The following is a 27,990-nucleotide window of genomic DNA, read 5'->3' on the forward strand; positions in this document are numbered from 1 at the left end:
CGGGAGGGTCAAACGAGAGCCGATGGGCGGGGCTTCTTTCATTGTCCCACCCCTCTTCACCAACGATTGGCTGTGGACTTGGGAATCCCCACCTCCTGAGTCTGCGCCTGCGCGAGGGCCATGGCAGCCCATCGCACCTGAGGAGGGTGGGAGGCGGTGGTGTCCCCTTCCCGGCGGCGGGCGGGAGAGTTAGGTAAGCCGGCGGTGTGCCCCTCGCGCTCGCCGGGGGCCGGTGCAGGACTCTGCCCACTGCCGCGGTGGCCCCCCGAGCGCCACGCGCCCTGCGGACCCGGGGATGTCCGCGCGCGGACCGGACCCTCTCTGTCCCCGCGTCTGTCCACGGGACAGACCCTCTGTCGCTGCCTCTCAGGTGGCCCGGGTGGGCAGCACGGGCTCTCTCTCTCTGCTGACGCCCCTCAATTGCCCACACTCCCGCCATCCGAGGTTGGGGCAGCATCTCGAGCCACCCTGGGTGGGGTTGAGCTGCGGTGCGCACCGGGGCAAAGGCTGCGTAGGAGGGCTCGGGAGCAGCCGCGCCTTCCGATCCGGCTCACGTCCGATCGCGACTGCAGTTGGTGGCTTTCCGGGTCTGGAGTGCTGGGGAACTCAGGGTCCGCCAGTGTCCTAGGAAGGGCTCCATTCAACGAGCCTAGGCGTTCGGGTACCGCTCGCTGTGTTAGATCAGCATTTGCAGGTGGCCCAGAAGCGCTCTCTACTCAGAGGATGGATTCCTGATCCCCTACCTGCCCGACCCCAGCACTGGAGGGAAGAGTCTCAGAAACTTTTCCCCAAGTCTTTTTTTTTTTCTTTGCTTTCTTTTCTTGGGGAAAAGAATTTCCCCAAGTCTTTTTCCCCGCGTTCTTCTCCGGACCCCTGAAGGTTATCTTCGTGTTGAAGCGACTGTGCTTGAAACGACTTTAGCGTGTTGTAGCCTTGGCTGTGCCTGCTAACTTGTTCGTCCAGTTTGCTTAATCAGTATCATATCTACCTTTGAAAACGACGGTGTGAATTAATTGAGGGCTGGTAGAACAATGCCCAAACGGTGGATGTTTCTGTTTGGGCGGGATTTTCACCACAATGTAATATGTATTACTTTAAGTTCTTTATTTTAACCAGTATAACGTATAAACAGCCAGTTAGGTCAAATATACGAATTTAGAGACCATAAACGTTGTTCCTCCTCCTACTCAAGTTCTGCTTTTGACTAGAATTTAGAGTCTGTGTTAGTGTTATTTGTTTTTCGAAGAGCTTCGGGAGCTGTTAGTTTAACATAATGTCCATCTAACTCCCGTACTCACCACCATTTGCATGGCCAAGTGTATACTTGGTTGGCATTTAGGAGCTAAAGTGATTGCATTTTCCTGATTTTGGTCAAAAGAAGGTAAAATTAGTTCCTTAATTGTCTCTAATACATGCCCCCTTTGCCGAAACCAGTCATGAGTATTTAATTTTTTACTGATTTTTTTAAGGCTCTGAAAGATGTTTGTATCGTGTTAGAAAAATCTAAAGTAATAGGATATCAGTGTGTGTTCTGTGCATTGAAACAAATATATTGCCCATGGAAAATTATTAGCACACGGTTTATCTTTAGAGTATTGAAGTGTTTGGGACATGGGGAAAATAATCATTGTTCCGTGTTTTTCTTAATCTTTTCCTTCTAGATAGCGACCTAAGAAAAGACCATGAAAGATACTGACATCAAGAGACTTCTGTATACCAATCTTCTGTGCATACTTTCCATTGTCCTAAGCATTTTTATCCCATCTGTCTTCTTGGATAACTTCTCGATACTGGAAACTCACTTGACCTGGTTGTGCATTTGTTCCGCTTTTGTGACTGCTGCCAATCTCCTGCTATATTTAGTAGTGAAACCAAATGTATCTTCTAGAAGGAGTTCATTATCACATAAGGTAAGGTTGGCTTATTAATAACCAGTTTCTAGATGGAAGTAATAGTGTAAGAATGAAGCATTGTGCCCGGTAGTGGCGCAGTCTTTAATCCCAGCACTTGGGAGGCAAAGGCGGGCAGATCTCTATGAGTTCAAGGCCAGCCTGGGCTACAAAGCTACTGTGAGTTCCAGGAGATTCAAGGTTACCTTGAGAAACCCTGTCCTGAAAGAACCAAACAAAGAATGAAGTATTGTTATATCCTTGAGTTATTTACAGCATATAAAAGGAACCAAATTCACCCCCCAAAAAAGTAGCCTGTTACAGTGTTTGATAGATCTTTGTTGTGTATTAATTGTGGAATTTGGCTCCTTCAGTGCATCACAATATAAATATGAGCCTGTATAATCATTGTTTTATATCATCACCGAACATAACTTTAACACACTGCAGTTTATTTTCATTTATTTTTGTACATTTTTTATGTGGGTAGGTGGATTATACTGTGTGCAAATATATGCGGAGGCTGGAGGACAACTTTAAGTATCATCTTTAGAAACACTGTCCACCTGCTCTGTACAGGGTCATTCATTAGAGCTCACCAGGTAGGCTAGGCTGGCTGGCCAATGAACCCCAGAGATCCTCCTGTCTCTTCCTAGTGCTGGGATTACAAGTGTGCCCCATACCTAACATTTTACTGTGGGTTTTAGGAATCAACTCAGGTCCTTGATGCTAATTGTCTGAGCTGTCTCCCAGCCCATGGATATTTTAAAAATATGTATTTTTGTTCTTTGGTAACTTTGTGTGTGCACACAGTGTGTTTTGATCTATTTACTCTACTCCTAATCCCTACCTAACTTCCTGTTCTTTTTTGTCATTGTTGTTGTTATAACCTCCAGCGTCCCATATCCCATATCATGGATGTGTGGCCGTCCATGGAGCATGGTCAACCTACCAGGGAGCACACTCCTAAAGACAATTGACTTTCTTTGCCTTAGTAGCCGTCAGCTGTCAATAGCTTCCTCAGCTAGGGTTGAGGCCCAGCCTTGATATTTGCTCTCCTTAAATAAGTGAATTTTCCAGCAATTGCAAATTAAGTCATTTCACACATGGTCTACCTTGACTAAACAGTTCTCTACTTTGATCATGTGGGTCCCAAAGATTGAACTCTGGTTATTGGGCTTGGAGGCAAGTGCCTTCACCTGCTGAACCATTTTGCGTTTTCTGTAGTTAGTTTTGAGGACTGTGTATGTGGTGAGGCGTGATCCAGCTGTTTCAGAAGCAGTGGGGGCAGCGTGTATTAATGTGTTAATTGGCAGAATTGGTGGCTTTTTAAGTGGGTCTTGAGTCTTCAGTGTACTCCTTTCTCTCTTAGGTAACCAGGGTTTTGAAGTGCTGCATCTACTTTCTTCTGTCTTGTTTCTTTCTCCATATCATTTTTGTTCTGTATGGAGCACCGCTAATAGAGTGAGTTCTGAATATTTACTTTTTGTTTTCATGTATTAATTTACTAAACGATCTGCTAACCTCTAGCAACTATAGTAGAGTCATAGTTTGGTTTGATTAATGGATCAGGGTAGAAAAAACTATCATTGTCCTATTTTTAGTACTGTTATGTTAAAAGCATTGAGACAACTTAATTCTACGTATATTTCTGTTACTTAGCTTTCTGATACTCATCTGTACATCGTAAACACCATATATATATATGTATATATATACACACACACATACACACACATTATAGTAATAAGTGTGTGACTGAAAAACCTCCAGGTGTCCAGCCTTTTGACATTACAACATGATGTGGTCTTCTACAAAGTTGTATTTAAGGACCTTGTGATCATATTACCAAAATCTGGCAATTCTGTAAGTTTATGATTTGGGATGCATTCATAGCTATCCTTGGATGAGGGCCACAGGCTGGACATGCCTTGATTTATGCAGGCAACTCACTATTGTGATATGTGTATATTGGTTATAAATAGTATTTCAATGACTCAAATATGATTCTAGAGTAACTGAATTTATTTTCTTAAGGGACATAGATTCCTTTATCAGATATCAATGTTTATTAAAATTTAAGTCTTTAAAATTGGCCAGTTTCAAATTAGTGGAAACTAAATTCACAAATATTTTTATGTGAGACATTTCATTTTAGCAGTGATGAAAATATCATGGTGAAATGTGTGGTTGTACATGCACACATAGAACTACAGATGCAGATACACACATAGTTGTATATACACAATAAACTAACAGATTGTTCTATTTCATGCAGGGAAGGAAAGTTTTCCTGTCATGGAAAATGGTTTCTGTATAATCTATCTTAAGAGAATCAGTGATAGACAATGTGTTCCATAGTTCAAGATTTTATCAAAATGCAAATTGTTAGACTCCAGACATAAACTCTTGAGGTGAAACTTGCTGATCGTTAGTCTAATCTCTTAATGTTAAAAAACAAAAAAAAAACAGTTCAAGTTTAGAGTTCTGAAGGTTGTGGAGGAAGAAAGCCAATTACCTAGAACTGAACTTTTGATGGTTTTGTTTACAAGGCCTCAGTCTGGATCTGCAGATTTGTAACATTTTTGAAATTTGTGATTAAAGCCAGGTAATTTCTAGGATATCTTTGCAGATAGTAGAATGATTTGGTGTTATTTAGTGGGTCTCAGGTAGTTTTTCAGAGTCATGTATAAGAGGATTCTTGAATAGTGAATGCTCTTACAACGATGATAGACGCTTGTGAATACATGGACCCCAACACTTTTGAAAGGTTAACAGGTTTTCTTTTTCATCCTAGGTTGGTGTTGGAAACATTTTTATTTGCAGCTATTCTGTCTACTTTTACTACAGTACCCTGTTTGTGTTTGCTAGGACCAAACCTCAAAGCATGGCTGAGAGTGTTCAGTAGAAATGGGTAAGTTGAGCATTTCTCTTTTAGTGGCAATAGTAATCCAAAAGAACCACAGAAGTCTCTCCTGTTGGTGTTGGTGCGCTCATCCTGTGAGTGTTTCGAGGCATCTGTCTGCCTCTCCGAGATGCCAAAAGGGGCGGTGCCCTTGGAGAACAGAGGCTGAAGGTAGACAGTTTGAGAGAATTCCAGACAGAGAACTACAGCTGCCTCCACGTTAGCGAGACAGAGTACTACAAGTACTCTGTGCTTCTGTGCGTTTCATAATGTAGAACTGAAGTTCACAGTCTCGAAATGTTTTGTGTAGCCATTTCTTTTTATGGTAACGCTGAGAGTGCAAGCTTCACTGCGTCATTTATGTAGCCACTGTACCTACGTTTTCAGCATATCTGAGTTAGAGTTTTAGCTTCCTTAAAGCCAGTGAGATGATAGATACTAAAAATGGTTAATTTTTAACTAAGAAACCAGGCAAGTTAGTCTTCACAGTTTGTCCTATTTATAACCCAGCAGCAAAACTTCTTCTTGAGCGTTTACTCTGTGTTGCACATTATGCTGGCTCTGTGTGGGCTCTAGAGTGCTCAGATTACACTGAAGGAGAAGGGCTGTGTCTTTCACGGCTACGAATGGGAAGAGCAGCTAAATAACTGAAGTGTCTAAATCCCCAATCAGTGCTATAGGAGTAGAGGGGAGTGAGAACAGGGCTGCACAAGGGGACTGGTCTGCGGTGGATTGCATCAGAAGTCCCAAAGGCGGGAGGATGCTTCTGCAGGGTGCTGGCGGGGCACAGAAACTGAAGTCAGCTTGTGGTTTGTGTGATTAGGAAATCAATTCAACGAGAACAGAGCACGGGCTCTGGGTAGCCTGTCTCTGTAAGTTACAGTTTTCTTTGGAATGAGTAGTGGTTATTTTTTATATGGTCTTGCTGTGTTTTATTTTTATTTTTTCTGGAACTGCTGTCTTTATGAGTATAAAGTTTCTAGAATCAAGAAATCATAACGACTGAATATCCACCCCTCCCCACAGTGTTAGCGTAGTATCTATGGAATTAGTTTATTTTAGTTTGAAAATTTTAAATATGGAAATTGGCTGAAATTTTTAATGGTTTAGCTAGATTAGTGATTAAGCCAGCTTTAAATTTTGTGTCAAAGTTATATATTTAGGGGACACAATGTAACCTGGTTCTATAGTTCATCTGTCACTCGACCTTGGTGTTCTAAAACTTACTGTACTTTGTAAAAATTAGGCAGAATGGGAAAAGATGGAGTTAGAGTCATAATGCTTGGAGACTTCATTAATGACAAAAAAAGAAGTGAAGAAATTAATAAATATGGTAGCACAGTTTTACATTGAACTGTTATTGAAACAATTCAACAACACATACTACATTAAATAATATTCTTTTTATAGGAAAAGACTTAAAATTTGATTCTTATCAGTTATTGTGAAGTAGTGAAAGATGGTTATTGGAAATCTGGTCAAGAATTAACACCAGGTTTGGATGAATATGGCTTATGATACATTAAGTAACCTAATATAGTTGGGAGATGTAGTTATATATATTCCCTATTTATTTATTCATGTGTGTATATGCATGTGCATGTATATATGTTCAGGTGCTGTTGTGTGGCATGTTGTAGGGCATGTGTGGCGGTCAGACAACTTTGGGTGGTTGGTTCTTTCTTTTCACTACGTGGGTCTCAGAGATTGAATTCTGGTCAACAGATTTGGCAGCAAGTGTTTTTATCTGCTCTGTGAAGTAGTGAAAGATGTTAAAGAAACCATCTTTCTTTTGCTGCAGTAAAGCACTGTGACCAAAAGCAGCTTGGGGAGGAAAGGACTTATTTATCTTACATGTTCCAATCATAGTTTATCATTGAGGGAGGTCAGGGCAAGAAGTCAAGGTAGGAACTGAAGCAGAACCATGGAAGGATGCTGCTTACTGGCTTTCTCCTTCTGACTTGCTCAGCTTGTTCTCTTACACACCTTCATGCCCAGGGCTGGCACTACCCACAGTGACTGCGACCTCACAAACCAATCATCAATCAAGAAAATGCCTTACAGGTCAATCTAATGGAGGCGTTTTTTCAATTGAGCTTCCCTCTTGATATGATGTAAACTTATGTCAAATTGAACCATCATGCCAGCTCATGGGAGAAAACAATTAACAATATACAATTCATACACTATTAGTGTCACCTGCTGAAACATATGAAATGACGATTTTTAGTACAGTCACAGGTCTGCATACCCACCACTAGAGTCAACTTTAGGGTTTTTTCATCACTTCAAAAAGTTTTATATTCTTACGTCTTATTGCTACCCTGTTACTGTGTCTAAGCAGCCATGAATCTTGTTGTTATCTCAGTAGGATTGCCTGTACTGGGCATTTTGTATAAATGAGCCCCACAGTTTATGATCTTTTGTAACTGATTTCTCTTACTTAGCACAGTGTTTTCAAGGCTCATTCATGTTGTAGCATGTATTGATACTTAATTTCTTGCTATAGTGGTATTAGGGATTAAACCTTGGACCTTGTATATGGGAGGCAAGCAGTCTACCAACTGAGCTGCATCCCTGGCACTACTTAGCTTAAGCAGAAAACCCACCAAGATTAAAACTTGTGTATGGAATGCAACAGTTATGTCCGAAATTGGAAGGGTAGAAGAGGTAGAACCATGGATCTCTGAAGAATGCAGAAGTTGGTGAAGTATTGGTTATCTCTGAGGAAAACATCTAAGAAGCTAGTAGATAAGCTAGAGAAGCTTTTCATTGACACTTTTTAGCTAGCCTGTGAAATTTGAGCCCTATTCAGAATGAGAATAATGAGTAAGATATTGAATTGATTTCTTGGTTATTGAAAGTTAGGCTTGTAATAGGAAGCTGTTAGGTTCCTCATATGCCACTGAAATGTCACTAGACTATAAAAGCTACCCTTCCAAAATTTCTAGAGTAAGATAATAAAAATCAAAGAGCAAGCATTCAAGAAATGTTTGTCAAATGGATTAACAAATATTGGGAGCATCTATCTCCCAATCATATCTCTGTCTCAATCCTATGTCCATCATATCTCCACCCTAACTATAGTTTGTCTCAATAATTCTGTTTGATTTTTAAGTAGCAGACCAGCAAGTGTGGTACATAAATACCACAGAGAAGAGTACAGCTTTGCCAGTTAATGCATATCAAGTGCACATGACCCTGTCATTAGAGCGAACAGAAGTCTCTGTGTCTCCATATTGATTAGCATAGCTAGAAGCATTGGAATGACCCTAAGATGCTGAGGGTGAACAGGTCTGTTTTGAATTGACATCTCACCGAGCTTCAAATCAATATAAAACGTTTATACTACTTTTAAGTGAAATAACTAAGTTTTAATTTATTTGTTCATTTGTATGTGTATGGGTTTTGCTTTCATATATGTCTGTACCTGTGTATCCCTAGTGCATGGAGGCCAGAAGAGGTGGTCGGAACTCCTAGGACTGGAGTGGCAGATAAGCCAGCTAGCATGTGGGTACTGGGAATCAAACCTGGGTGCTTGGAAGGGCATCAGGTGCTCTTAGCCGCTGAGTCCCCTCCAGCCCCTGGGTTTAATGTATTTATTTGCTTGTTCATGTAAATTTAGTGCTGAGCTGAAAACGCAAACGTTTTGAACTTGAAGATTGAGACTTATATATAAAGGATCAATTCTGATGCTTTTGAAATTTAGATACTTAATTTCATTAACAAGCTTTCACCATAAAGTTATTCCAGAAAAGTAAACAAAACCACTTCTTAGAGAATGTTCTTGTAAATAAACTGATGACAAAAAAGTAATTTGGTTTCTTAAAATATTTTTCCAGCTTCTTGTTGGTCTGCATAATATTGAATATACTTGATTTGCCAGAGTTTAATTTGGTTTGTCGCCTTGTATTATCACTGTGTGTTCCTTTCACTGTGGACTGTCTTATAAAGGAGAGCATAACATAGCATATGCCTTTGCTTTGCAGTGAAGTTTGCTTTTTGATTTCTCAGTTTGTTTATGCTGTTATTAAGTGTCTGAGTTAGTGCTTGGTCCCTTGAGCTAAATATTAGTTCCTGGATAGAATGCTCAGATCAGCTCTCAGTAACACCTGTTCTATAGATGAAAACAGGCTTCTTTTTGTCATCTTTATATTGATACAGATTTTATATTGAGAAAACTACCATGGATATTGAGTCAAAGATTTACTCGTGGTGGCGCACGCCTTTAATCCCAGCACTTGGGAGGCAGAGGCAGGCGGATCTCTGTGAGTTCGAGACCAGCCTGATCTACAGAGCTAGTTCCAGGACAGGCTCCAAAGNAAAAAAAAAAAAAAAAAAAAAAAAAAAAAAAAAAAAAAAAAAAAAAAAAAAAAAAAAAAAAAAAAAAAAAAGGTAACTTAGTCTGAATGTAGTCACACAAACTTAGCAAAGATTTTAATATTCATTTAGTGGGGAAAGTTTATATTGAAAATTGTGTAAAATATTTTTAGCCACCAGGAGGAGTTGTACCCCCCTTAGATCAGATTCTATTTGGATTAAGCAGGTGTACTTACTGTTAATTGCATCCAAGTGGCCGATACACTAGCACACAGGAAGCACTCAAAGTGGCATATTTCAGTTGATATATAACATAATGAATTTCAGTGAAGCCAAGTAATATGGGCAGGTACATAGGCCTTATTGTCATGAAGAGTGACCTATAGCATTTGTTTAAGTACCTTAAAATTTTATTCATAGCATAATGATAGGCCATTTAGTCTGTTCTCAGCCCTACTGGTTATGTGCAAATGTTCTATAATCATGACAGTATTAGTAGTAATAATATGCTTTAGATAAGTTTATTATGGAAATCTATGAAATGAAAATAAACTGGTATCAGTCCTGCAAGAAGTTAGTAGGAATTTGCCTAGTTTTAATTTTTTACCATTTCTTTGTTATAAAAGAATGCATATTTTTTAGCCTACGTAGTAAAATATATAAATTTTGTAGTAAAGGCATATGATTTTAAATAAGATTAAAGTTAAAAATTCAAATAATGGAACAGAAAGAGAACTAATAATACTATTAAAGGAATAATAATTACAGATTTTATGTACTCTAATTTTGTTTCTTCATATAATGTGCAATTTTGAAACAAAATCAGTTACTCTAATCACTGCCTTATAATTTAGTTTAGCCCACTGATATATGAACATTTGTGTGTGTGTGTGTGTGTGTGTGTGTGTAAAATGTACCATGTTTTGCATAGCAACCTCAGTTACCAGATCTTTAAGTAGAATGAAACCTCAGCCTTTGTTGTTTGGACCATGGAGGAATACGGTGATGCTGTAATACAGATGCCGGTGCTTCTGGATACAAATAGGACATTCTGTGCTTCTTCCTTTTTTTTTTTTTTTTTTGAAATTTTTTTTATGATATTTATTTATTTTATTGAGAATAAGAAAAAAAAAGTTTCCGCCTCCTCCCAGCCTCCCATTTCCCTCCCCCTCCCCCCACTCTTCTCCCCCTCCCCCCACTCTTCTCCCCCTCCCCCCACTCTTCTCCCCCTCCCTCTCTAATCCAAAGAGCAGTCATGGTTCCCTGCCCTGTGGAAAGTCCAAGGTCCTCCCCCCTCCGTCCATGTCTAGGAAGGTGAACATCCAAACTGGCTAGGCTCCCACCAAGCAGGAACATGAAGTATCACCATAGAACCTTCATCTGGCGATGGATGGAGATAGAGACAGAGACCCACACTGGAGCACTGGACTGAGCTCCCAAGGTCCCAATGAGGAGCAGATGAAGGGAGAACACGAGCAAGGATGTCAGGACCACGGGGGGTGCACCCACCCACTGAGACAGTGGGGCTGATCTATTGGGAGCTCACCAAGGCCAGCTGGACTGTGACTGAAAAAGCATGGGATAAAACCGGACTCTCTGATCATGGCGAACAATGAGGACTGATGAGAAGCCAAGGTCAATGGCAAGGGGTTCTGATCCTACTTCATTCTGTGCTTCTTAAGGATTCTGCCAGTCTTTGTCCTTGGTCTAGGATGGGAAAGAGAATAGGTCTCTGTGGTTGAATTAGTCTAATATTCATATGACTAAAATTGCTCTGTGATTGGTTTACTGTTAAAAGTTATCAGATTTTCCCAGCTGTAAATAAGGAGATGCACATCTTTGTTCCAGCGAAACTTAGGCAAGGGTTTGTGAACTAGGCTGCTGGAGTAGAGCACAGGGATCTGATTGACGCTGTCAGACTCGGGTCCCAATGTGAAGAATGTATATACAGCTACATAGATTTTCTCACCAACACAACAGCCGTTCTCTGACTCATTGTCAGCTTTCCTTGTCTTTTATGAATCTAAGAGCTGTTTTCTCCTGGGCCCCTGCCAAGGACACAGATGGCTCCACAGTGGCTCCGTCTGGTTTCTAAAAGGATGTATAAACCCTGGTCAGGAGTTTTTAAAGTGTGAACCATGGAGCTACCATTTACTCCACTTTAGCTGAGTATTACTGTTGAGTCACAGAGGTAGCATCTACCTTGGTCTTCACCATTCTTTCCCTTTGCCTTAAGATAAAAAACAGCAAAAACAAAAGCCACAGGTAGAAAATAACACCCAGCATTCAAAATGCAGATTCACAACAGGAAAAATTGGAGCCAGTTAAGATGAAAAGACAGCACCAAAGAGAATTCATTTGTTATATTTCTGAGCAAATAGGTAGCCTCGACAGGTTTTCAGTGGAAAGTGTGAGAAAGAGAAATAGACATGGCACACAACTGTGAGGGTGGGTGTCATGGGGGGGGGGGGGACATGTGCACAGGAAGATGAATAATGTGTTCCAGGAGAACATGACCCTGGACCAAAACCAGACATTTTCACACAATTTATCATAGAAAAATGTTATAAAGTATATTAATTCAATAAAAAGAGCAAAGATGAGAAAATGAGCCAAAATGAAGGAGACCAGACTGCAGAATCAGTGCCATAAATTCAAAACCTAAAAAACATCTTTAAAACATATTTTAGAAATGTCAAGAAGCGGCTGGATGGTGCACACCTTTGTTCCCAGCACTTCGGAGGCAGAGGCAGATGTCAAAGCCTGGTCTACATAGTCAGTTCTAGGACTGCCTGGGCTACATAGGAAGACAGTGTCTCAAAAACAAAACAACAATGAAAGAAATATTGAGAAGCCTAAAGTAAGTTGGAAAATCAAATTTTGTGTGAAGGAAAGGTTTGAGCCAGTCAAAATAAATGAAGGGTAAGGAAAGGGTTGGGAAGCATGAAGTTACTAGAGAACATATGACAGATATGGAGAAAGGACAAGGGAGGCTCACACCTAAGACTCCACGTGCTTCTGTTGTAAGAAGAGAAGTTAGGAAAGAGGCTCATTACACCAAGAGAATACTTGAATGAGTTAGAGGTGTAGAGCAGAAGACGCTGTAAAGGAACACAAACAAGTTGTTCAATGGTAGAAGAGGAATGGAGAAATATAATTGTGCCCCTCAAAGCCTCAGCTGTTCCAGCTAACCGTAATGTTGCGATATGTTCAGCTTCCTCAGGGGATAAAGCTTAAATGAACCTCTACACACCAGTGAATCTACTCTTACCTGCAACCCTTCTCCTCCTTCAGGAAACTCGGCTTACACCATCTAACCTCAAATGAAATCTAGACACAATAAAAGAGACAATAGAATGAACAGAAGATAACCGCATCTTTTTGTGTGTGTGAAGGGAATACTCAGCAGTATTGGAGCTCTTGGAAAATGAACTAAATACTATAGAAAAAACACAAGTAGAGATGAGTTGGAAAAAATTCTTATTCAGACAAAATGATTTTTTTGTATGTGAAATGTAAGATAACCAGGGGTAACGAGATGCTTAGAATCTTCCAGAGAGTGGGGAAAGCATGTTACTTGTAGGAAAGGGAGTGGAAGAATACTGAACCTTTCGGTGGGAACCAGGACCCAAGGGAACAGTGCTTTCCAAAAATCTGAGGCAAATATTTGTGGCAGTCATAATAAAGTCATTTTCAGATGTAAAGTATCTCTTCAAACCTATTTTTGAGAAGAGAAGGAAAGGTGATGGGGGATGGAGGAGAGAGGGAATGAGAGAATGGATCAAGATCTGACTCTGAACCCAGGCAGTCGATCCCAGAGCAGCAGTCCCGAGACAAGGAAATTCCAAGATGATAGTGCAGGATCCTCAGAGGACTGAGCTGTCAGCAGACTGAGAGCAACCAGATTGGAGCAAGTGAGACACTTCAGAGAGAAAGGGGAGGAGAGAGAGGAAGCAAACATCTAGAGTACTACTGAGATAGTTTTCTTTTTCAGTGTTTAAGATGAGTTAGTGACGGAGATAAACAGGTGTGGGGGGGGGAGAAACAGCTCTTAGCACCTGAGGAAAATTAAAAATTGTACTTATTAAGAGAACAGACGTGTAATTGTGGTTTGCTCTATGGTTATTACAAAAACACTTGTTATCCATTCAGCTAAAGGGGGCAGTTTTAGTATTGAAGAGATGACAGAGGGAGATGTTGACACGGAAGCTTGTGGATAAAAGGAGCTATGTCTTCTACAGTAAAATGCAGAAAGTAATGACATCTTGAAATATAAGGCATACAATATGTGTATACTTTATATATAATATAAATATATATTTATATGTGATATATGTTTAATTGGAAGTATCTCTATAGGGTGTAGAAATCAGGTAGAGGAGGAGACTTCTAATTGTTGTCTTTGACTTTAAAGATGTTATGTAACAACCTACCTTAAGACCCAGCAATAGCACTTTTAGGTATATACCCAAAGGATGCTCAACCGTACCACAAGGACATGTGCCCAGCTATGTTCATAGCAGCTTTGTTTGTCATAGCCAGAACCTGGAAACAATCTAAATGCCCCTCGACCGAAGAATGGATAAGGAAAATGTGGTACATTTACACAATGGAGTCCAGCAGAAAAAAACAATGAACTCTTGAAATTTGCAGGCAAATGAATGAAGCTAGAAAACATCATATTGAGTGAGGTAACCCAGACCCAGAAAGAAAAATATCATATGTACTCACTCATAAGTGCTTTTAGACATAAAGCAAATAAAAACTAGCCTACAAGTCACAATCCCAGAGAACCCAGACAACAGTGAGGACCCCAAGAGTGACATACATGAATCTAATCTACATGGGTATAGAAAAGACGAGATCTCCTGAGTAAATTGGGAGCATAGGGATCATGGCAGACGGTAGAAGGGGAGGGGAGAAAAAAGGAGGGAAGCAGAGAAAAATATATAGCTCAATAAAAGCAATAAAAAGTTACATAAGTTATTTTGATAAATGCATTCACTTAAAATACAGACTGCAGAATTTTTATAGTTTTGTATAGGTCTTGGTTCCGTATTTTTTGATGTTTATAGTATATAGGATCACAAACAATCATGGATACGCTGAACAATCAAAACTGAAATCCTCTTGGATGTTTGTACTTTTTATTTTAATAAGCAAAAGTTGGTTACAGTGTGCGGAATAGTGAAACTGTGAGGAGCATCTTTGTTGGCACCAGTGGCTCTGATCATACGGTTGCTGTGATTACAGTCCTTCAGTGACTTCTGTAGCATGACTTGAATGCGGCCTGAACCATAAGTCTGCTGCATTGAGATACTCCCACTTCACACTGGCTAGAGACTGGAATCCACAGATAACTAGGAAGATGTAAAAAACTGGAACCTTCACCCTCAAGTCGTGGGAAAATCAAATGTTTTAACTGCTTGGGAAAACTGTCAGTTCCTCAAATAGCAGGTGACCCAGCTATTTCCTTCTAGGTATAATCCCAAGAGAGATGAGAACATGTTTCCATACAGAAATTTGTTCACAAATGTTCCTAGCAGCATTTTTTTAATAGCCAAAAAAAAAAAAAAAAAAAAAAAAAAAAGGTAGAAACAATCCAGATGCTAACCACCTTTTGGTTGGAGAAATAAAATCTTTAGTGTCCATTCAAGGGAGTATGATCCAGTGACATGATTGAAGTGTCTATACATGCTCCACCATAGATGACCCTTGAAAAGATCTAAGTGAAAGAAATTAGCATAAGAATTCATGTCAGTTGAGCCCACTGAGGTGAAATACTTAGAATAGGCAGATCCATAGACATAAAGTCACTCGGTTGCTTTGGGCTGTGGGGAAGGAGAAAGGAGAGCAGTTGCGTAGGAATGAAGAGTCTCTTTATAGTGATCAAAATATTCTAATATGTCTGGTGATAAATATGTAATGCTGACTAGCCCCAAAACCATTGCTTTATAAATTTTCGATTAGTAAATTATGTGACTAGAACAGTATTTCCTAGGGTTTTTTGTTTGTTTGTTTTTGCTGTTGTTGCTATACTCAAGTCATTATTTAACAATATCCCAGGTTGGACTAGAACTTGCTGCATAGTCCAGGCTAACCCTGATCTTGTAGTATTCCTCCTGTCTCAGCCTCCTTTGTGCTGGAATTACATGTGTGAGCTACCACCACTGGCTTGAAGTTGTATAGAACTCTGACCCACTTCTCCAGCCTGTTTCCCGACTTGCACCAGATGCAGTCATATTGAATAGAATATGGCATGAAGATGAGTTGAGAAAACTATTCTCCATCCATACAGTGAATTGCTGTTATAGCTATTCATGCAGAGAACAAAGCTACATTGGCTTAGAGCATGATGCATTTAAATCTTACTTGGAAATATATATATATATATATATATATATATATATATACACATTTTATTTATGTAGATATGCATATGCACTTTAAGATAAAATTGTGTGTGTGTGTGTGTGGGCCTGCACAGACTCTTTCTGGAGAGGAACATAATCATTTGGAAATGAACGTTGCTGTGGGGAAGGACTCAGGAGGTGTGATACGAAAACATACTTGTTACTACAGCACTCTTTGGGACTGTCTCCTCTCACAGTGCACACGCAGTACCTTTAAGTGGAAATACATGTGTATCTTCATGTTTCTATACCAGTTTGTGTTGGTTATGCAAATGGGTGAGAAATATGTGTAGCATCAATTTGTGCTAGTGCTTGTGTGATTTTTCTAGTTGCTATAATATAAATTGCCAATAAGTTGTGTTTTGTGTCTTGCAGAGTTACATCCATTTGGGAGAACAGTCTTCAGATCACTACAATTTCAAGTTTTATAGGCGCATGGCTTGGAGCATTTCCTATTCCACTGGACTGGGAAAGACCATGGCAGGTTGGTTTTAAAGACTTCAAACGAACAAAATGCGTGTTGGCACAGCAGTAGGAAAGCTGATAAAGAAAGCTAGTGTGTGGTGCAAGGTATTTGGTTGTTCAGTAAAGTAGGGAACACAGCTCAGTCTTGGTGGCTGCTATTGGGATATGACCCAGTGCCACAGGCATTCATGTTGGCCTGGATCTACCATACAGCTGTCTTTTTCTATATGCATAAGTGAGTGTTTCGTTTTAAACTGTGTGTATATATGTTGTATGCATGTGTGTGCTTATGTGTGTGATTATGCATTTGTCATGTGTGCAGGCCAGAGGTTGACATCCAGTGTCTTCTTCTGTTGGTCCTCACCTCATTTTTTGAGACAGGGTCTCTCACTGAGCCTGGATTACTGATTGGCTAGGCTGGCTAGCCATTGAGGCCCTGGATCCTCCTGTCTTCCCCTGCCTGCACTGAGATTACAAATGTTTGTCACTATGCCTGCCTTTCGCATGGGTGCTGCTGATCCAGACTCAGGACTTCATCTGCAGAGCAGCCACTCCCCGTCTGATCTTAGGTTATATTTTCGTAACTAGATAGATTGCTTCATTGAATACTTACCTTGAAATATATTACAAAGCATATAGCAAAGTAGTTTCTAAAGCAAGCTTTGTTAGATTTTTATTTAGCTCATATGCACATATGTCTGTGGGTGCCTGCATGCTGGAGTGCATGAGTAGGAATCAGAATAGGTTCTCACCTTCCCCCAGGTGGGTCTAGGAATCAAACAGGTGGTCGGGTTTGGCAGCACCAGCAGGTACCTTTACCCACTGAAATGTCCTGCCAGCCACTACGTAATTTTCAAAACAAAGGCAAATGGTTTGAAAGGAAGCTGAACAGTACACAGATACCACTGAGCCATATCCCCACCCCCTTGGTGCTTTGAGACAAGGTCTCTTGCATAGCTCAGACTGACTTTGAACTTGTTCTGTCATCCAGGCTGGCCTGAAACATATGATCCTTTTGCTCCTGCTTCATGATTACAGATATGAGTCACCACACCAAGCATCATTATCTTAATTTTTAAATATGGTTGTTTTGAGACAGGATCTTATGTAGTCCATGCTGGCCTTGAATTCCTGATCCTCACACCTTTCCTTCCCTAGTACTGGGATTACAAGCATGCCACTATGTTCTAATACTCTGTTGCTGCAATAAAACACGGAGCAAAGGCAACTTGGGGGAGGGAAAGATTTATTTGGCTCACACTTCCAGGTTACAGTCCCTCATTGGCGGAGGTCAGGAGAGGAACTCAAGACAAGAATTTGAAACAAAAACCATGAAGGAACACTGCTTGCTTGTTCCCAGGTTCATGCTTAGCTAGCTTATGGGATGGTGTCGTCCACAGCTGTCGTCCTCCTGCATCGATTAATAATCAAGATAACCCCCATAAGCATGCCCACAGGCCAGGATGAGCTGAGAAATCCCTGCGGTGAGCCTTTCTTCTCAGATGACTCTAGGCTCTGTCAGGTTGACAATTCAGATAACCAGGACATGCTGTAGTTTGTCACTTGACACACAAACTCATCACTGTGGCCTTGACCACATCACCATAACCTTCCCTTCTTTTTGTCCCCAAGATCTTGTTTCACCAATCTTTAATTGTTTTATAATATGCTACTTTAGTATATAGTTATTTTATAATGTAATAAACTCACTATTGATCATTTAGTTTATTACTTGTATTTACTATAATAAACACTGCTGTGATAAATACTTCTGAATTTATAGCATCACGAATTTTTCCTGAGATAATTTCTCCTAAAAGGAACAATGATATTAAAAATAAATGTACTTTTTTCCAACATGAAGGGAATATTTTGTAGTCTCAAAGAAAAAATATATGTGCCTTTTAAATTTAAGCTGTATTAATAATTTTTGTAGAAAGTTAAAATTAGCTTTTTTTGTCCCCATTCAGTGAGGGAAAACCACCGTTTGTATTCTGGTGGTAGCTTTTGCACTCTCCCCATGCGTGCTGTTCATAATGTACATGTTGTTTTTAATCTGCTTTTTCCCTTTAAACTTTATATTATGGTGTTGCCACATTAGTGAAGAATTATATAAGTGCAACATTTTATTTTCTTAAAATAATATGTCATGTTTTTTTCCTTCTTTTTGGGTTTTTCAAAACAGGGTTTCTCTGTGTAGCCCTGGCTGTCCTAGAACTTGATCTGTAAGACCAGGCTGGCCTTGAACTCACAGAGACCTGCCTGCCTCTGCCTCCCGAGTGCTGGGATTAAAGGTGTGCGCCATCACTTGATGGCAATACATCAGTTTTTAATAAATGGGCATTTAGGTTTTTTTCCGTTCACTGTAGCAGCATTAATTTTATTTTTGTCATACGTAAGCATGTATCTGCATATTTGCCGAGGCTGTAGGGTCAGTTTCTAGTAACAAATGGATGTCTTTCACACATACATCACTTATAGGACCTGAATTTTCTGTTGAACATAACTGCCTATTTTTAGATCCATTTTTGTGGTTGCACTTAGATGTTCTCTCTCAAACAGTTGAGTGTTTCTTTCACATTCAATAATTCTGGTGAGCCGCCCTCCGCATGATGACGGATTGTTATATTGTAGAAGTCTCAGAAGGAGGATGTGGCAGTACTGATGTCCTTGTGGGGGTGTCAGTGCTCATGAAGCAGAGTCCTACTTCTCATCACGTTGGTGACAGAGCTGACATCTCATTGCAGTCAGCCATACTTAGTTTTATTCAACTGAAGATAGTGACATAGATTGGGGGGCAAATTATTGAAGAAGGTACATGTATTATTTCAAACGACCAGATTGATGACTTTAGGTTAATATAATTAAATCTAAATATAGAATATTAATAGAAACTAAAGCACAGTGGAACATCAGCTCTAACAAGTTGGTAAAAATGTCAGTGTGTGTATATACATTACCTACTTTAGTGTCTACAGTTTGATCATACCTGCAGGTCCACAGAACTAGAAGCCATACTGTGGAGGGCGATGTGCTGATTAAAGCAGGTGTCTGGTTTGCTCAGAAGACGTTATTCACAGTCCATTGTCCAGTTTTAGATTAGTCAGGGTTTTTGCCACTAATTTTTTGCTCTCTATACTTACAATGAAGAGTGAGCAAGATTCAAATTAATATCAAATGTTTTAAATTATTGTAGTTTTCCCTTAACCTGTGACATTGGGAAGTGTGATTTTTGAGACAGGCTGTCACTCTATAGCCCAGACTTGCCTGGAATTCACGAAGTAGCCAAGGCTGGCCTTGAACACCTGATTCTCCTTTCCCCACATCCCAGGTGCTGACTGAATTGGCCTTTAAATCTCTGTGAGTGTGCACTGTGCACTACTCCACACGGAGAAGTCCGTGTCTTAGATCTCTGTGAGTGTGCACTGTGCACTACTGCACATGGAGCAGTCGCCTCTTAAATCTCTGTGAGTGTGCACTGTGCACTACTGCACATGGAGAAGTCCGTGTCTTAGATCTCTGTGAGTGTGCACTGTGCACTACTGCACACGGAGCAGCAGTCCGGTGGTGGCGCCTCATTGTCACTGTGTACACCTAACTAGCTGCCTCTCTGGCTCCTGTCTACAGCCTGGGGTGACAGCAGCTTGGGCTACTACTGAGCCATCTTCTGAATGAGGGACTTTAAACAAAGATTTTCTAGTTAGCTAATTTGAATCCATTACAAGTTGTTAGTCATCATTATTGAGAACATTTCATTCAGCTGGGATACACTGGCTGTTTTGTTCGTTTTCGAGTACTACAAGTGGGAGCCTGGCTTGTTCGCGGTCCTCCTTCTAAAGGGGGACACGTATGCATAGAGAAGAGAACCGGCGGCTCGGCCTTCCTCAGTCCTTCACGCTCCTTTTAGGGTCTTCTAATAAACTGGAGGAGTGATGAGGTTTTGGTTTTTTTCTTTCACTTTCATTTTCAGCAAACAAAGTTTTCATGGTGCAATTGTTATTTTTTAATAAATCAAACTCTACAGAACAAGACCTCATGGTGGCTCATAATGTTGGCAGAATCTGCCAGAAAAGCGGTAAAGGAGATAAGGGGATAATGGCGTTCCCTAATGTAGGGATTGTGCCAGAGCAGAAGAAATTTCAGGAGACGGCGTACTGTGTAACTCTCCTGTGAGATACAACATGCTATTAAAGGGGAATTTTAGTTCTTTGTTCCTTGTAGCCCAGTACACACTTGATATGGTTAAGTTATGTTCAGAGCAAGCATCTCTGGGTTGTGTTTTATTTATATTTTGGAGAAACAGGAGCGTCTGGTTTCTTTAAAAACACACAGAGCCAACAAAAAGCCTGTCACACTTTAACACTGTTTTCTCTACTCTGAATTCAAATTTGATTTTGTAATGTTCCTGTGACCAGGCGTTGATGGTGTTCTGAAATGAGAAATCTCAGGCATATTTGTAGTTTTCAGATGGATTCTTCATTAAGGGACAGGGAAGGCCCGTGGAAAATTGGTGCCAATGAAAACTTACTTTCAACTTAATGTGAGCTTTGAATATTTAAGTAGCGACAGGTGATGAAACTACTGGACATTTCCATAGTTGAAGGAAGACCTCCTTCCCTGTGTGGAAGGCAGCAAAAGAAGGTGGCTACAGAAAGCAGGGTAGGAGATACCTACCACACTGCTGTGACCTATGAAAGATGTGGTTTGCTGACAAATCTTTCAGCATACACAATGCCAGCTTCATTATGTATACCGAGCTCCCACTGTCTGCTTTTGATCCTGTTCTTTCTGCTAGGAGTCCTTAAGTGAGTTACTTTCCTTTTGTTTCTTTGGTATTTTCTTAAACCAGTTTATTGAGTTTCTTGAATTTCTATCGTGTTCAATTCTGTGTGACATTTTAGACACAAATAGAACATGAGTCATTTGTAGGTCTCTATGTTCCAGGCATGGGTCTTGGTGCTGTGCCAAAGGGAATGTAATCATGGCAACTGTAATGCAAGGTGGATCTCATTCCTGTTCTTAACCCCCACAACATGTGGAAGGGAAGAGTACACTCCATGTTCACCATTATTTGACTGGCAAAGGAACGATTTAGGATCCGAACAAAAGCTCCACCTACACCATGATTCTCTTCACTGCTGGAGACTCAAACAGTGTTTGTTTCTTTCAGGCCATAGCTTTGTTCTCTTTAGAGTATTAAATTGCTTTCTTCTCCCACATTGTTTCTTCTAAGTGTCATCAACACCCCGGAGATGTCTGTATTTTTAGACCAAAATTTAATACATTTTAGGAACATATTTAAAGCTAATTTACAGTGCTGTTGTATCTGTAAAACTCATGCTTTTTCTTCAAGTGTGTGCACACATATGTAGCATGTGACTATAGGAAAGTGACAGCTGTCGTGTTCCACTTACTTCTTCTAAAGACTTATTTGTGTGTCTGTGCACATGTGTGTGCCCATGGAGTCCAGAAGGGACACTGGAAACCTCACCTGGAATTACTGGTGTTTCTGAGCCTCCAGATGTGGGTGTCATCAGAGTAAATGGGGATAAACTGATGAATCGCAGAGGAAGGGCTGTTAGCTCTCTGCAACCAGTTCTATGTCTCTCACAAGCTACTTTTTAGTGGGTTTATTGTCCTGAACAAATTTTCATCTGCATGACTTAGAATCCATCTGACGAAGGCTGGTAATGTATCGCCTTCAAATGATGATTTACATTTCCTTTGAATTTGGTCTTGCGTGTGTTGCCTTGGATACTCCTAATGCAAATGCTGCCCTCTGGTGTATGGAGCTGCTCATCTGGGCCTAGTTTGCTAATTGCAAATGGACACTAACCTGCATTTACTCTGACCTTTCTCCTACTACAAAGAACACGTAGTTAGGAAATTACTTGTGGAGAGGTGAATTCCTGGTCAGGACTCCTCAAAAGTGACAGTAAACACTCCTGAACACACATATGCATGCACATAAGCTGCCTCAGTCCTGTCAGCACAGCTTACAAAGGGCACATCTTTAACCCAGAGTCATTTTCTGTTAAGTATTACTTTTCCCAGTCTTGAAATGTGTAACTATATATTAACATTTTACTTGAATACAGTATAATCCCTTCAGTAAGGGAAATACGAATTAACCTAAAATCATGTGAGTCCTCATTCAATCAAACCAGTGATCTTTGTTTTATCCTCTACTTTGGCATTTTGCAGTAACCAATTCAGTTATAATCCTAGGACTTCTAGTTTCAAATTATGCAAGAATTTGTGACATTTGTGAATTTTAGAAAATGTATATTTCAAAAATACGATTTTCTATCCTGGCGAAAAAGAATCATATGGGTTTTTACATTGATATTTATTATTGCTGTGTATGCGTGAGCACATGCAGGGTGTACGCTGGACACAGAAACTAAGCACAAAACGGCTAGATCTTGCCAAGGACCACATGTTTAGTAAATCTCAGGTCAGGATTCAAATCCTGTCTGTCCGATACCAAAATCAGTGTTCTTAATCACTGCATATGCCAGCTAGAGCACAGTCGAGAAATACCACACACTGCATAGATGTGCGGGAGCAGTTCCTTTCCTAAGACAGCAAAGTGACACGCTTTTGTCAGATTACTTATTTTACATATTTTGTGTCCATGTATGTGCTGTGTTCAGAGGACAAAAGTGGTATTGAATCCAGGACTGAAGTTACAGATGGTTGTGAGCCTCCATGTGGTGCTGGAAACCATACTCAGTCCTCTGGAAAAGCAGCCAGTGCTCTTCACTGCTGAGCCATCTGCCCCAGCCTACACTGTTCCTTTCAAACAGTTTTAATTTGACATAAAAACACACATGTTCAGTTTATTTGTATATTTTAAAAGTGCTTTTTGGCTTATAAGATGAAATTATTTTATTCTGGAAAAAACTTACTACAGGTTTCATTTACCCAAATTCTATACTAGATAATATAAAATCTTTATTAATTTTTATTACTTTGAGAAAACAGACCTTTTTTTGTTCTTATTCAAGTGATAAAGGAAAAAAAAACACAGTAACATAATTTATAGGAAGAAACATAATGGTACCCAGAAAGCAAGGCATTTTTATTTATTGGGGGGAGGGGGTTGCTTGAGTTGGCTTTTTGTTTTCCTTTTTTTTTTTTCTTGGTGTCTTTTTTTTTTTTTTTTTTTTTTTTGAGTATGCTGTAGCCAGCCTGGCCTCAAGCGCGTGGTGATCCAGCCTCTGAAGTACAAGGTCACAGGCGAGCACCTCTGGCACCACAGTGGTTTTGTGAGATAAAGTCTTGCTTTGCAGCTGTGCTAGTCAGACACAAGCGAGAGTCATCTGTGAGGAGGGCACCTCAGTGAGAAAATGCTTTCATGAGATGGGACTTCCGCAAGTCTATCGGGCATTTTCTTAACTAGTGGTGCGGGAGGGTACAACCCATTGTGTGTGGTGCCACTCCTGGGCTGGTGGTCCTGGGTTCTATAAGCAGGCATGGCCTCTGTATCCGCTCCTGCCCTGTTTGAGTTCCTGTTCTGACTTCCTTAGATGATGGATAGAGAGATGTGGAAGTGTAAGCCAAATAAACCCGTTCTTTCTTCCCCAAGTTGCTTTTGGATATGGTAACTCATTACAGCATGGCCACCCTAAGACAGCATCCTATGCTTCAAATGAACCATCTTCTTCCTCAGCCTCCCGAGTGCTGGATGAGAGGCAGATGCACTGTGCATAGCTAGGATGCTGACTTTGTACCCAAGGAAGCTGCTCATCTCTAAAATAGGGTTTTCTTTTGATAACTTTACTAATTTTATCTACTTGCATTGCATTATGTTGTTATGTAACATGAGATGTTTCTTCCAGTTAGTGATTTTAAAGAAATATTTGAAGTTAAAAGGAATTAAATAAAATGATCATCACTTTGGTGGCAAACTATGAATGGCTTTCTTAACATGAATGTCTTTGTTCTCAATTTCCTATTTTCCTTACATAAAACCAAGTAATTATATAGTGATCTCAGATCATCATAATTTGGAGAAGTACTTGTATCTCTGCAGCTGAAGTAGCACATAGGTTCTAGAGATTCTCAGAAATACAAACATGCCATAAAGAATGTTAAAACAAGTCTTTCTGTGAACAGGAAAATAGTTTTAAATGGAAAACTTAAGATCTCGTTATTAAAATATAATTAAGCTGGGCTGAGTTGATAAGTCGGGATGAATTCTGTGCTGTGGTGTGGTTTTAAACATTTTAAAGCAATTGTAAGGAAGCCAGCAAGAAGCGCGTAGGAGATTGTTAACCGTTAAGGACTGTGTGTCACCAGAGAGCCATGCCAGCCTTCTGAAAGGCACAAAGCCCGCACCATCACTAGAAAACCGTCTGGAAAGTTGGGACATTTTCTTTTGCTGATGGTATGGATGTCTTGAGCTTTACATAACAGCGACTTACTGAATGTTCCAAGCTTTAACCCCTTAGAGGAGAAAATCATTTAAACCAACATTTATTTCATTTTTCCACATTCTTTGGAAGTGAAGTATGGCAGCTGTCTAAAGTGTGTGGCTGTGTATGTGTTTGAGAACAGTGAACCACAGAGTGATTAAAACAGAATTTAGTGCCCGAAATTGGAATTTGGCTGGGAGCCACAGGGATTGTACTCACCCCCACACTCTGACTGACAGAGCCTTTGTGTGGGGGGGGGGGGGCAGGTGCTCACACATTACCCACACATTACCAACAGAGGACTTTGTAGGGGGTGCAGGTGCTCACACATTGCCAGTGGTGAGCAGTCTCAAAGCAGAGGGAAGGGATTAAATAAAAACTACTAAGGTGAGAAGTTGAGTGCTTTACATAAATAGTAAACTGCATTTCATTTTATTTATGACCCCATATGTTAGGAAGGGACGCTGTTGAAGTAACAATCACTTAAAAAGCAACAACCAACACACCAGTATTTAATTTGGTATTTAAAACCAATAATTAAAAAGTCAAATGGAAGCAATGTCTAAAGTAACTAAGATAATTCATAACAAATAGCAGGAACCCAAGCTCTTACTTATTGGAAATATAATTCATTGCAAGTAAGCTACAATGTAAGGATGGAGTAAGGGCACACATTAGCAAAGTTCTATTAGATTCCCCTAACATTTTTAAAGGACTTCAGAACAAATTTTCTGTGCAAACACTGATGAATTATAATTTCTTCTAAGTTCGTTCATACATGACCTTATTTGAAGCACTGCATTCACTAGCACAATTCATGTTAATAAAATAGTTTTGAAAAGTATTTTCTTTCTTAGGTATTTCACTAGTTTGAAAGGGATTTTTCCAGAGACTAGTCTGAATTTCTGTTGCAGCCTAAGCCTTTAATGAAGATATGCTTCTGAAAAATAAGGCATATTCTCTATAATCTGCCCATGAATAGAAAACAAATCTTTGGTTTTTTTGGTTAAAGTGGCAGAGAAGATTTTGCAAAAAGAAATACTAAATAACCAACACAAAGAGCTCTTAACAAGCAATGGGAAACTCCAAACCCCATCAAGGTAAATAGAGTACCTAAGGCACCTCAAGGTTCAGATGATACAATCGTCTGCTTAGAGTTCAGTATTCTATATACATGGTTCTTACCATCTGCAGAAAGGGAAGCTGAAAAGGTGATGCCCGACTATGAATCAGAAGAGAGTGAAAGCTCGTGAGTGGGAGGGGCACTGGAGAGCGTTCCCATGGTCACAGCATCAGGAGACCAGCGACACCAGTGCACCCTTCCCGATTCTTAATCCATTTCTCTTGGAGCAGGAAAGTTCGTGACTTTAACTTCACTGCCTAATACACTAAGTGTCAAGGGTTTCACAAATGTAGATTTGAAGAAAAAAAGAGAAAAACCAAGACCCAAACCCATCAAATCTCCAAAGGCAACTTGGAAATGAATAACACTTTACTGTCGGGATTCCTTCATTTCATGGGTTTGACAACTTAGCTAGCATGTTAACTCATTATACAGTTTCTTTCAGTTCTATCTAAAAACAGACCAGAACAAAATGGGGAAGGTACAGAAGCCCCATCTGAGCATACATAAGGCCATGATGCTTAATGTGAACCACCGCTGCTTGGAGAAAAAGACATCCCATGTCCACTTCCAAGAGAAAGCTCTTGTCCAGTAGACTGTCCACTACCAAGTGGGGGCGTGTGGTGCTTAGACTTCAAAAACTCCTACAAAGTCACATGCAAGACAGTACATCTAGATTTGTGACTGGTATGAACATTTAAGGCTGTCATTTTCAAGTATCAATGTTTAGTGTTCCATTACCCAATCTGTGCAGTAGACAAAGCTGTGAGCACAAGTCCTGGAAGATAACAGAAGCTCGCTAAAGACAAAGAAGTCGTAGTTTAAGCAACAGCAAATTTAAATCTAAGGAAGGCCGGCAACACGATACGGATTAGATTATGCTTCCCTAAACTGCATGAGGTGGTTCTCATGGAAGCGTCATCTAACACTACTGTCTGTTGATGGCGTTTAGAATAAGGCAGATCCATAGCAGACTAGGAAGAAAACCAAATGGTACCAGCCAGTTATTAAGGTGGTTTGTCTCCAGTACACTGTGATGGCCTATTCCCCGAGAAGGGTCATCAGTGGCTCCAGTACACCAAATAAGCTTTACAAAGAGACATGGAAGTTTGCTTCCCATATTTTTTTACACAGGGCTTTTTATGTAGGGACCCACATATCCTGTCTGTGGCATTAAAGAAATCACCATTATTTAGTTCTGGCTTAATAAAGTATGGCATGGCTGGAGAAACTGTCTTGGGAAGCCTGTAGTATTGTTTGCCTTGTATTCTATGTGTATAAGCTGTGGGTTGTACCCTCTGTGGCTACGGTATCTGTAGCTCATGGAAGCCAAACACCCACACATTCCATGGAACATGCTTAGATTCTAGGTCTTCCCTGACACCACTGAAGGTTTCTAAGGTTTGTCAGCCTGCTCACTTCTTGTTTCCTTTGATGTACACAGCCAAAGTGGGAATTAGAAAAATGACCAACTAACTCAGAGAGCTAAACTGAGTTCAGGATTATGGCAAACTATGACCCAATTTTTAAATTTGTACCTTAGCATGTATTTCATGCAATTTGGGGAACATCAAACTAAATCTACAGTTGCCAGAAGCCTTGCTACCTTTTGATGCACATTAACTAAAATGTGTACATTTCAGTGCTCATGGGAAATGCAATTATGACCTATTAAACTTTTGGCATTCTTTAAGAAAGCACATTAAGCTTCACTATAGAAATGTTTATGTTATACTTAATTTTGTGCTCAAGTAATAATAAAACATCAGTTGGTTTTGATTTCATAATTCTTTCCTCAGGTGTGGCCCATCTCCTGTACACTCGGAGCAACCTTTGGCTACGTGGCTGGCCTGGTGAGCTCACCACTCTGGATATACTGGAATAGAAAGCAACTCACATACAAGAGCAGTTAAGAGGAGGAAGGGGAGAAGCTGTTTCTTGATGCAGATTCCATAAGGGCTGTGCAGAGGTGGATGGTCAAAGCCAAGCGGTTCCATTTACAGCACTGTTGTTTGTCAATGTTGTCTCAACATTTTAACTATGAAACCCCTGAGAGATTGTACCTTCTAGTTGAAATAAAGTATTTATAGTAGACTGTGGCTTCAGATGCTGTTTGCTGCCGCTTAGACCTTTAAGAAACATTCTCTGTGAACTCTGTAGAATGCCGGGGACAGGTTCCCTCCCCCCTCAAGTTAAACTGCTTCATTGTAAGAGGTCAGGACATCGCTGTAGCATTTCAAATGCTTTCTGGGAGAAATGGACAGTTTCCTTGGCCGCTACAGACTTTTCTCACGTAATCAAACAACAGTTTATACATCTTGATCCTATTCTTTTTTTAACTGTGTGTTTCTTTGGAGTTAAAATGGCTATGATAGCCTCATCAAAAACAGTCTTCAAACCCTTCTGGGTCAAAGCTGAACATTCCACATAGCAGCATGCGCCTATCTGGGAAGAA

At 40.2% G+C, this 27,990-nt stretch overlaps 2 protein-coding genes across 5 annotated transcripts in view; one reads left to right on the forward strand and one right to left on the reverse strand.

Annotated features, from left to right (window-relative positions):
- The first annotated feature begins 87 nt into the window (after positions 1-87).
- On the forward strand, positions 88-27,629 carry Pigf (phosphatidylinositol glycan anchor biosynthesis class F). The gene is made up of 6 exons (XM_050146185.1): positions 88-193; positions 1,662-1,910; positions 3,262-3,353; positions 4,687-4,803; positions 15,903-16,011; positions 27,335-27,629. The coding sequence occupies exons 2-6, from the start codon at positions 1,683-1,685 to the stop codon at positions 27,446-27,448; spliced, it is 660 nt and encodes a 219-aa protein (XP_050002142.1). The 5' UTR covers positions 88-193; positions 1,662-1,682; the 3' UTR covers positions 27,449-27,629.
- Rhoq (ras homolog family member Q) overlaps positions 24,813-27,990 on the reverse strand; it is a 35,228-nt gene continuing 32,050 nt past the window's right edge. For 2 of the 4 annotated variants that reach the window (XM_050146190.1, XM_050146189.1), the window contains exon 5: positions 24,813-27,976. In XM_050146190.1, the coding sequence (XP_050002147.1) occupies positions 27,944-27,976 (33 nt within the window). In that variant the 3' untranslated portion in view covers positions 24,813-27,943. Of the gene's footprint in view, positions 27,981-27,990 lie in introns of all 4 variants that reach the window. The other 2 variants (XM_050146188.1, XM_050146187.1) reach the window with 1 other exon arrangement.

This window comes from Alexandromys fortis, unplaced genomic scaffold (assembly GCF_014885135.2).
Source record: "Alexandromys fortis isolate MF-2015 unplaced genomic scaffold, M_Fortis_MF-2015_v1.1 scaffold_42, whole genome shotgun sequence".
Taxonomy (NCBI): Eukaryota; Metazoa; Chordata; class Mammalia; order Rodentia; family Cricetidae; genus Alexandromys; species Alexandromys fortis.